The 12016-nt window shown below is 38.1% G+C and overlaps 1 protein-coding gene and 1 long non-coding RNA gene across 2 annotated transcripts in view; one reads left to right on the top strand and one right to left on the bottom strand.

Annotated features, from left to right (window-relative positions):
• Positions 1 to 12016, top strand: part of ME1 (malic enzyme 1) — a 117832-nt gene that overhangs the window by 21817 nt on the left and 83999 nt on the right. The window contains 1 exon segment of the mRNA XM_033143316.1: positions 3701 to 3850. Within this exon segment, the coding sequence (XP_032999207.1) occupies positions 3701 to 3850 (150 nt within the window).
• LOC117043549 overlaps positions 1 to 12016 on the bottom strand; it is a 69734-nt gene that overhangs the window by 18963 nt on the left and 38755 nt on the right. The window lies entirely within an intron of this gene.

Genomic DNA, 12016 nt, shown 5'->3' with positions numbered 1-12016 from the left:
TATGTTGTTGTTGTTTAGTCGTTTAGTCATGTCCGACTCTTTGTGACCCCATGGACCAGAGCACGCCAGGCACTCCTGTCTTCCACTGCCTCCCGCAGTTTGGTCAAACTCATGTTGGTAGCAAATATACAAATGTACAAATATAACGCAAGATAAATTAAAGGAGGCCTTCACTTTCTGCACATTTACAAAAGCAGCTTCTCTTTCGTCAGCATAGCTAAACAAGGAGTGATAAAATTTATTGGGTGTTCATCTCAAAACCTGAGCTCACACAAAATAACATAAACAATATTTAATTATGTTGCCATAATTACCAGGTGATTGACAGTGTGATCCACATATACAGACATTTGATTTACAAATCACAGTGGCCAGTGTCCTCATGTTAACTTGTTAATTATGCAGTTCTTCAGCACAATGGACTGTTTGAGGAGGTTGAAAAGAGCAACATGATAGGAACAGAGAGAAGCACTGCATGCTTGGGCATTTTCCAAAGAGTGTGCTGAGCACCTCTTTCTGAACAAGAACACTACTCTGAGCATGGAATTGTATGTGCACAAACAGCCGCTCACCCTGATTTGTAGCCAATTATATGGTAATTTAAGTCTAAACATTGATAATTTTATTGAGCAGTTGACAAAACTGGTGTTTGCATTAAAAAATTAAAGCACAATTTGAAAGATATTTATGAAATATTTAATTATGGAATCAAAAAGCATGTAGCGGCTTGTTTGGAGGTGTTTTTTATATTGCTAGTATAAATGTAAGAAGTATAGGCATGTAAAATCTTTGACATGCCTGTAAAGGGTACATCCTAATGCATACTCCAGTGTTGATACTGTCTGTCTGCACTGCAGTGTTTCCAGTGGAATACACTCTTTATTACACATACAAGTGCACATTTCATTGAATGTACTGCAGTGCAGATATAGCATCCACAATGCATATGGAAGTGCATTCTACTTGCACTGTGCTCGATTCTATGTGAGGCTGTTTCCCTTTAGCTTAATTGACAGGCTACGCCAGTTTTGCATTAAGCTGCTCACTGCTCTCTGCTGCCATCATTTGGTAGTAGTCTTGCAACTAATTACCAAACTTAAAACCATGGAGAGACCTGGTCTGAACAAAGACATTGGATTCTTATCTCATTATACATGACAAAGCTATCTTTAGCCATCTCACCCCTTGCTTTTTCCTGTAAGACCAATTGCAGTTGTTAACAGTCGTCAACAGGTTTTCCACACCTATCAGCCGATCACCCATTCCCACCACCCTTCTGAGCAATACCCCTCCCCACTCCCTCACTATATTTAAGGGTCTGGTGACTTCTGTTTCAGTGTATTTGAAGAAGTGTGCATGCACATGAAAGCTCATACCAAGAACAAACTTAGTTGGTCTCTAAGGTGCTACTGGAAGGAATTTTTTATTTTTTATTTTGTTTTGACTATGGCAGACCAACACAGCTACCTACCTGTAATTGTAACTATTGGTTCATGTGGTTTTGAAGGAGATGATGTTTCCCACAAGTTCCTTCATGTCCCCCACCCACTGGGAGTAGGAGAGGCCTGACCCTTCCTCTTTTTCTCCATGCAGTGCATCAACTTTATTTGTAGAGGGTGTTTATGATAGATGCACAGCACCAGTACTGAACCATTTAAATTAGAGTCAGGTTTGCTTCTGTTCTTAACATAAAAGACTATATCCACTTGCGGCAGCCTGCTTGTTCAACAGTGGTTTCATAAATGAGAATTTTTGATTTAGTGAACCAACCAAATCCAGTGGGAGTTTTGTGCTTGTGAAAGATGTTGCATGACCACTTGGCACAACTTGTATAATTATATTTGGTGGCAGTTAAGCTGTGCACAACAACTTCAACTCTCAACCTTCTTGTGCTAACATTGTGTTGGATGTCACTTTATTTCTGCAGTTGCTTGCTTATTTTTTATTTGGGACAAAATTCCAAGCTTTTCTTGCATCTATATTATTAAAGGGTATTCCCTAAAAAAGAAAGCAAGAAAGAAAAAAGAATTCCACTAGTCTTTTCCACATACTTTGCTGAAAAGATCACTTTTGCAGGATCTGCAGTCCCAGTTTTTTTCCTAAAGAAATGCATAGGAGAATGAAATATTATTAGGGGTTTAAATAGAAGCAGCTGGTTTTGGAAAATGAAGAAATAAAATGAAAGTGGGCAACTGTTCAGAAAAAGACTGTGTTTCAGCCCTCTCCTCTGGCTGCTATGCATGCCTGAACTGTCTGGCATAGTCTGCATTAGGTTATGCATAATACATTCTCCACCTGTCATTTTCCTATAGAAATGAAATGGTGTGTCCAAAAGGTTCATCCAGAAAAATTATATATCGTTCAGAATGAAAGATTATGAACTTGGTTACTTTAAAGAGGGAAACCCTCCTGGATTTCAAATGTGTCTAAGACAGAGATGGAGGGGAGGTAAAAGTATTCATTGGACATGAAATAATGCACGTCTGGCAAACAATTCTGAAAATACCTAGGAAAAAATGAATGTGCAAAATGTTAGTTATTTTCCCATTTGATGGATAAAATGTTTAAAATGGAAATTGTGCACTGCAATTATATACCTTTATTATCTGACATGTCTGGCCAGTGTCCAAAGGAGCTTCTGCATTTGCAGTGGATATGATATGAAAGGCACAGAAATACATGCAGCATCCTTGCTGAACATAAATGGGTTTGGGTCTGATCATTGTCTGATGGGGGGGGGGGGGGACCACATGAGAAGCCTATGTACTCATCACCTTAAATTCTCTTGGAGAAAGGTGGGAGAAAATGTAATAAATGAATAAAGCAAATGAAAGAGAAGCTTTAGAGACCTTCCTTTTGATCACAGCTGCCAAGCACTGCTAACGGGTTGCTTCAGAAAGTCTCAGGACCTTTTGGAGCAACTTCTCCAGCAGCCTGAAGAACTGATGGTGATGTACGGCAGGGGTGGGGTGGGGGAGGTCAGGGTAAGTAGAAGATCCACTATGACTACTGAAAAGTGTTTGTGTGTGCACTGGGATCTTTGGAGCCATTTTTATTGTCTCTTTTTCTCCAAAGCATTTCTATTTGAAACTGAATAGACTTAAATATTAGTTTTTTTTTGGGGGGGGGGGTAAACAAGAGACAGCCAAGTCATCTTAGCAACCTTCTCAAACTTAACAGAGCAGTAGACACAGACAAATTATAGAGGGGAGGATAACCTGTGGCCTTCCAGATATTGTGGGACTGCAACTGCTACCAGCTCCAGCCAACATGGCTAGTGGTCAAGGATGATGGGAACTGGGAGTCCAGCAACGTTTGGAAGGCCAAACCACCTTCCAAACCACAGGTTAGCCACTCTTGGTTTATTAGAGTATATAATTGTGTGACAATTTGCATATAAACTAGTATTATTATTTATTTCTGTCACCAAAATATAAGGAGAATAAATTAAAGATACTAAAAATACTGTAATAGAATTGTTATGCTACATAATGTCACATTTCCTGAGGTTTTTATTTCAATATGTGTTTTTTATTTCAAGTCTGATGGCGATATGGTATAGATTATGTGCCTTCGACTTGAAAGAGACATCCTTTCAGAGATGAAAAATACCTTTAATTGAAAAAATACCTATTTATATCTAACTCACTTTTGGTCTACGTATAGATGACTGTATATAATTATAATTCATTTTTCACAGATATATTCTGCTGATGAGCCTTCAGGATCGAAATGAAAAACTATTCTATAAAGTGCTGACTTCTGATATTGAAAGATTTATGCCTATTGTTTATACTCCCACTGTGGGTCTGGCATGCCAACAATATGGTATAGCATTTCGGAGGCCAAGGTATGTAAGGTTATCTTTCACATACAAGTAATTGTATCTTTCTTCCTCTTGGCTGGTTTCTCCCCCCCCCCCCCCCAGCATAGTTGAGTGTAATCCAAAACTGGAATCATTAGGATAATTCAAACTACATTAAGTGTACCGGTACTTTTGGCATAGGTAAACTGTAATTTGTGTTGCACTACAAAAATAAACTGGCATTTCAGTGTTTTAATCATTCCTAATTTTTTTAACATTGCCTAATTGAACTAGACTTGCTGAAGGACCAATATTGTATGTTAATGAAAGGTAAAATAAAATATCCAACATTGATTTTATAATTTGAAAAATATTAGCACTGTTAATGACAAAGGTGGATTACAGTTTCAAAATAAAAATTACAAAGGTCTGGTTTTTTGTAATTTATTTTTCTGTAAAAATGTTGAAATAAGAACTCTTAAAATCACTTTAAGATGCTATTATTGCCCTTGGCAACATCAGGCAGCCTCTGCAGTTCACATTTATTTTCCTTCCAGTTGTGTTGGTAGCCAAGTTTTTTCTTTCTTTCATTTTATCAGAGTTTTCTCATAGTATATTTATACAGTATCACTGTGATTCCCTTGGTTCTCTTTTAAGGGGCTATAAACTCCATTACTGAAATGTTTGAGCAACACAATGCATAAAATGCTCAGAAGTCAATATTTTTAGACTTCATCTTAAAGGGAAAGATCTGCTGCTGTTTATAAATTGATAATCACTTCTGAAAAAAGTGAATCCATAATACGAATGGTAATTGTAATTCCACAGCCCTTATTTTAATCAGGGTTTTACAGTTGTTGTATTAATGCTAGAAATATGAGGGAAACAACCCTACAAAGCACCCTTTCATTTTTTGACTCTCTGCTTGGCAACCTGAATCAGTTGAATTCCAGTGATGTGTGTGATATTATTGTGTTAAAATAATTTACATAATTTGCACTATATTGTCCTGGATAATTATGTATTATTGTTTTAACACATTCTGTACATTATTGGCATTGGAAGGAGCAAGAAGCCTAGGAGGAAGCACTTTCCTGGTCCATCTGAACCAGGATTGGATACGACCTTGGAGACAGTCAGATTTCCACCCCATGATCAGGATCTAGATGTGGTGTGAAGTAGCTAGTGCTTTTCTCTTACTCTTTTTGAAGTCACCAGCTCTCAATTGTCTGCTTCTTTGAGTAGAATATCTTCCATTGAACCTTATGAACCCACAGCCACTAGATCTCCACCATTATGTTGATTTGCACAGAGACAACATATTTCAGGCTAAACTCCCATCCCAGTCCTGATAGTGAGAGATTGCAAAAGGTTGTACTTTGTGCCAGGGCTTTTTTTTCGGCTGGAACTTGGTTCTGGCAGCTCTCAGATGGGTGCCGTTGCCATTATAAGAGAACAAGGGATGCGTTCATGGTGAGTTCTGGCACCTCTTTTTTCTAGTAAAATAGCACTGCTTTCTGCTCCAAGGAAATGACTGCTGTGGAGCAAGTACTCAGATATTTGAGGTCATCAGGGTAGAGCATGACTGTATATTTCTAAGAGGCCAATGGGCTTTTCCTTTCCCAGGGCTACCTCCTGTGCTTAACTAGGATTATTATTTATTATTATTATATTTATATCCCACCTTTCCTCCAAGGAGCTCAAGGTGGTGTACATGATTCTTCTCCATCTCCATTTTATCCTCACAATAGCCCTGTGAATTAGGTCAGGTCTGCATCATGCTGTGCAAATCTGTCAATTGTGTTACAGTTGTACACCGAGTTTTTATATAATCAATTATGGTGTGTTATGTCATTCAAAATGTGAATGAAGCTGCATATGTAATGTTTAACTGAAAATATAGGTTAGTTACTAGCATGTTTCTGAGCATTTAGCTTTATTGAGGGCTTTTGACATAATAGAATTTATTTCCAGCTTTTGCCTCATGCCCATATTGTTGTTATTGTTTGTTGTTTAGTCGTTTAGTCGTGTCCGACTCTTCGTGACCCCATGGACCAGAGCACGCCAGGCACTCCTGTCTCCCACTGCCTCCTGCAGTTTGGTCAGACTCATATTGGTAGCTTTGAGAACACTGCCCAACCATCTCGTCCTCTGTCATCCCCTTCTCCTTGTGCCCTCAATCTTTCCCAACATCAGGGTATTTCCCAGGAATTTTTCTCTTCTCATGAGGTGGCCCAAGTATTAGAGCCTCAGCTTCAGGATCTGTCCTTCCAGTGAGCACTCAGGGCTGATTTCCTTAAGAATGGATAGGTTTGATCTACTTGCAGTCCATGGGACTCTCAAGAGCCCATATTATTTTTTAAGTATTGCTTCCCCCTTCTCATAAACCTGTTTTAACTGCCCATCCCATAAACCAGTATAATAAGACTGATGTCCCTCCTCAGCATTACTTAATTACCTCCGAATAGAGTAAATCGATGTTACCAAATGGGCATAATAGGTTGTCTAGATTTTTCTTGAAGTCTTATTTGAAGGGGGGGACCCCATCTTACTATAATGAAAAAAAAAGCTATTTCCTTTCTGTATTAGTTTCAGGAAAATAGTGTAAAATATAGTATAAAAATGACAGAATAGCATAGTTATGTCATTAGAAAGCCTCTAACTTGGGGATTGCTGTGGTATTTCTGGTATTAGTATCCCAGCAGATCCACAACTCTTTATAGATTTTTGCATTGGTAACTTATCTGATATTGAGGTTAATTCCTGCTTTCCCTGTGTTTCATTAAAAAATGATTATATCACAAATCAACAATAAAGTTTTCCATCTATGCATATTTACAGTTTTGATAACTACCGGTACATATGTGCTGTGTTTTGAGCCAGATTTTCCAAACCCAACAAATGACAAGAGGTGTAATGTTACACCAGATTTCAGTTAAATTCCCTTCCCTTGCTCGTTAAGCTTTTTTATTTTTTTAATACATTTAGGCCAAGTCATAAAATATTTGTAATTCTTTACAATTTTGATGTACTCAGTCTGGTACAAATGCAGTTGTGATCTAATGAAATGAAATCTGCTAGGGAAGGAGGCCCACCCCTCATTACCACTTCATTTATGGGGCACAATCTGTCTCCATGCAGGAACAGCAAAGTCCTGCTTTCTTCACTTTGTTCTTGGTCTGCATGTCACCACTGTGACAGGCCATTACAGGGAATGGGAGGCCTGCTCCAAGCTTCTGTTCACTTGACACTGTCACTGATCAAACACCTTGGGGCCCGCACCAAAAGGTGTTCCAAGTAGCCTAACAGAGAGTGGGGGTTATAATTTATATAGAGTGTGACCAGGTGACCTGTCTGCTGTGCAGGTCCTAACTGTTGGTGGGCAAGTTCAGGGCTCTTCTTACTTGAATGGGCAGTCTGGTTTCAAGATAAAAAAGAGGACTGTCCTGTATCAAATAAGATGCGTAACCACTCAAATTGGGTTACACAGGAATATGGAAGGCATTCACATGTATCCCATTCTCTCTATCTAGTATTTTAGTGTGTTGTACATATAAGAGGGAAAACAGGCCTCTGTTGTGTCTCTTTAAGTTTCCTCCCCGCCACAGGTATTCAATTGTTCTCAAATGGTTTAAAGATATAGGCGTAACATTTAGCTTAATTAAATATCCTTACAGGATGTTCGATTTGTAGCTTCCTGACTATCTTTCCAAAGCTGCTAGACAAAATTATAGATGCAGACTTCTGCACTAGATTCTTTACATCTGAGGTTTTTTGATATAATGTTTATTTTATGTTATTGAATGGCAGTGAATTCTTAGATATGAAACATGCAGTAAGTTCATCAAAGACAGGCTAGCTTTCTTTGTTTTGTTCACAATGTGGTTTGCATATGTAGCTTTATTTTAACACTAAAAGATCCTCATAGGAGTGCATCTAACATTATTGTTCTGTGATTTCCTTTAGCTTTTTTTTCTTTTTAAGTTGTAAACCTGCAAAAAGGGGACCATAATCACTGCTGTATAGTACCCAGTGAATTATGATGCCTTTAACATAAAATATACTGGTAACAGTTGCCTCTTAAAGGTTTGTGTGGGGGAGTTTAGCAGGACACTTAGACATGTGTTCTTTTCAGCTCCTTTCTCATGTTGTTAAGCAAGGTAATGTAAGATCAGAAGCAGCTTTCTTGTGTTTTATTTTTTCTAGATGTTAATATACATGCATTTCTTTGACTAAAGAAAGATACAGGCATTTAATTTCTTCTCTATCAGGACCCAGACCAGTAGTACTGAACTTGTCCCTCCCAATATTTAGCAGTACTCGAATAACTGTGACTGTGTACTGTTAGAATATTGAACTTTATCTCCTGGCTGTATATTTTTGTGTATCCTGTTGTAAGGTGCTTCTATAGTTTACTAGCAATCACAGCTTGATTTCTGCAAGCATGAATGCATTTCTGACTACTGCAAATCCATCCTTCTCCCAATACCATATTCTGAGCCTGGTGTGTGAACAAGCGACTCCCACAGTCCTTCATTTCCTATGTACTGTATAGCTTTTTCCTTGTTCTTTGCCAAAGTGCTAGCCACTATTATGAGGTAAATTTTGTGTTCCAAGTTTTGAGTGAAAGGTATAAGATTTCTTACTTTAAGTCCCCCCCATTGTGTCTTGGACTATTTATGAACCACATTTCAAATTTCTATGTTTTTGAGAGAACTATATCAATGCTAATACCTGACTATGGCCTCCTCACCCTGGAAATATTTACTGGGTGACTGTAGAGCTTTGTATTTTGTCAATTCTGTTTTTACTTTGAAAGCATCTTTCAATGTGAATGCTCCCATTGATAATCACTAGGTAGGTATTACATGATACCTCAACAGGTCAGTAGCCTTAAAATTTCTCATAACGCACAAGTTCAACAGTACAAACTGTTTCTCCCCAGTATACAATGCACTACTTCTGTTTCCGTGTGTGGTCTACTATATAGAGTTCCCACAGCTGTTGGTTTCAGCATCTTGATTGTCAGTAATGACATGATTTTAAAAAAATACACAGCTCTCTGGTTACAAACCAGAAATCTCATGGACTGTCTGTCTCAGTGAAAGAGCCTTCATAGTACAACCTGGGTATATTTCAAACACAAATAACTGATTTTGTTCCAATTAAAGTTCTACATGATTTGTTTAAAGGAGACTAAAGCCAGTTGTACCACCAAAGTGTTAGTATGCACCTGTCAAACAACATATCCTTTGTGTCTTTAAATTGATGCTGGTCTCGTAGAAAGCTACACTTTCTAATTTCAGTGGTACGAAGGGGGGAGAGGGATGTCAGCTAACTTAAAATACAGTCTTGTCAGTATTGAGAAATATAAGCCGTTTTTGTTGTATAAACAAATACTTGCTGGTAATTCATGCTCAAAGGTATATCTTGCTAATAGTCTAAAAAGGAGTAGTATAGCAGCTTCTTAGGAGTACAGGCAACTCCCCACTTATGCATGAGTTATGTTCAGGGCCCCTGCAGGGCTTTGTTGAGGCTGTCATGTGTGGGACAATTCTTGTTGTCTTATTAAAAGGTTATCTTTGCTATAAATCAAGCTGGGGGGAAGAGAAAAGAATTCCCCTATAAAATAGCAGATCTTTGAGGGAGTCTCCCCACCACCACCTTTTTCAAGCTGCAAGTTTAGGTGTGGGAAAGTTCAATGGAACTTTTTCATTAAGATGCCAAAAACAACTTCTTTGCCCCGTCTGTGGAACACCCAGGTGTTTCAAGTTTATTAGCAAGCTCAGTGTAAGGAAAAATCATGACCAAGTATTCCATTGCTTAGTTTTGGAAACCTCTGAAAAGTGAGGAGGCTAAACATTAGGATTGCATTTCCATTTGTAATATGGAAAGCAAGTTCAATTATTTGCACCAACGAAATCTGGAGCAATAATTGGAAATCAGCAGGGCAGGGGAAAACTGTCATCATTTGGAATTTAAACTACTGAAGAAAATGTATTCCATTTTAGAATAATCCTTAAATTTTATATTTAAATTTTATATTCTGCATTTACTGGGTGTGAATCTGTAGACTGTAAACCAAAAGATAGAGCATGTTCTGCCTTCCCTTCCCTGTCCAAATTCTGGTAAGATCAGGAGCAGATATGTGGTTCACAAACTTCCTCTCCTAGAAAGAGGGGTTTCTATTGTATTTTGTAGGAGGTGATCCTATGTTCAAATAAATGTATCTTTCAGTTAGGGAATCACATTATATCCATGAAAGTAGTGTCTGAATTAAAGGCTAGTATCTGTTTCTTATCATACTGCACACAAAACTGAGGGAGAATTGTATCTTGAACTGATGAATGAGTGCAGTATAATATATTAGGCTTGATCTATGTTGTCTTGTTTAATGTATCATTGCCCTTGGATGTATCATTTAATGTATCATTGCCCCATGTAGTGCAATGTAGCATTGTTTCCATTCATGCAATGGGGCTTCTCCTTCCTCTCTTCCCTACTACCGGTACAGCCTCCACTTGCTCCACCCAAACAACTTGGGGAGAGTGGGGACCCTCTGGAGCAGATTTTGGGGACATGTGGGCTGGAAGGGGGAGAGAAGAAAAATGGAAAGACCTGTTGCACAAGTGGATTTCTGTTGCATAAGCGGACAATCATATTTTAATGTCACTCTGCATTCTGAGAAGCCTGACAAGGTAGTGTGACTTTTGGGATGTATCATGTGGCTAGGTCTCTCCCCCCCTCCCTGAAAAGGCAATTTGGGAATGCTTGTGTGCATTTTGCATAAATTATTGCATCAAAATACATAGGCCTGGTTTGCATATCACATTAAACCATGGTTAAAATAAAACTATGGTTTAATGTGAACAAGTGGCATGCTGTTTAGGATTGCATTGTTAGAATAGAATTACAAATCAAGTAAAAAACGCTGCATGAGGCATCTTTGTTAAAGGGATAGGGAACCTATGGCTCTCCAGATTTTGGACTACAACTCCCATCATCCATGACGATTGTCCATGTTGACAAGGGTTAACAGGAGTTTGAGTTCAGTATTTGGAGGGCTACAGCTTCCTTGGCTCTGTTATTTCCCTTTTTGTTTTCTGATATTTTGTTGCACCTGGTTATAGGAGATGAGTGTGATGGTTGATATTTTTCAGTTTTCATCAAATGTTTGTGGTAGGTACAGATGAAGACTGTATAGAGAGAGATGTTTGGAAATTTATTTGGAAAAGTGTGGAGTATAAGTACATTATATTTTCTAATGAATTAGGGTTGATTTTTTATTGACTCTGGGCCAGATAAAGTCCAGATGCTTAGTTCTTTCAAATGTTACCTTAGGAATTCATCCAATTTCTTTTTTTTTTATTTCCATGGCAAGATTTTGACAGTCTATTAGGTCAATGACTCACTAATATATTTTAATGAAGTCATAATTAAAATATATTCTGTGTGATAGCATAAAAATCAGCAATAAAATGAAATAATTTATAAAGTTTTCTATCTGCTCACATTACACATATTAGGTGGATAAGGGGAATTATGTGAAAGGAAGCAGGACTGCAAAATCTTGAATATTCATCAGTGGCTCAGTGTGATCCCAGAATACTGGATATTTTATAAATGCCTCTTGAAGGAGCAGTAGTTGGTGGATGGCATCCTGAATAGATTAGTAATTTTACTGTGAGTTAAAGATAAAAATGAAGGCAACTGATAGGATGGCATTAAATTGTGAATGTACACAAAAGTTCATGTTTTTGTCCTGACATATTTAGCTGTCATGCTGACATATTGTCTCTGTAATAATATGTCATTATGGGGTGCTCTTAACACTGTCAAGCATAAAGTTTAGGACTGATTTATTTCTATAACTTTTTACATACGCTAAATGTTACATACACTACACATCTGCCCCCATGCATGCTGTTGTCAACTCCATTCATATTTCAGAAGGAATAATCCATAAGGTAAGCAATGGAGAGAAGCTCTTCCTTAGACTGCCCCTCTTACCCTTATGCTAGACTGGGCTTGGTCAAGTAGCAGAGGCAACAGGATTAAGGTGGTTGGCTATGTCAACATACTTCTGGGCAAACCTCAAATGATTTCCAAGGCCAGTTTGCAACACATTACAATGCAAAATGAAACAGGACCCATCCAGCAGCCCTTGTTCCATTTGCTTTTGATGGCAGAGGCTAGAGGTTCCTTCTCTGT

Source organism: Lacerta agilis, chromosome 3 (assembly GCF_009819535.1).
Source record: "Lacerta agilis isolate rLacAgi1 chromosome 3, rLacAgi1.pri, whole genome shotgun sequence".
Lineage (NCBI taxonomy): Eukaryota > Metazoa > Chordata > Lepidosauria > Squamata > Lacertidae > Lacerta > Lacerta agilis.
Note: the sequence above shows the minus strand (reverse complement) of the source record. Positions and strands in the feature narration are given on the sequence as shown.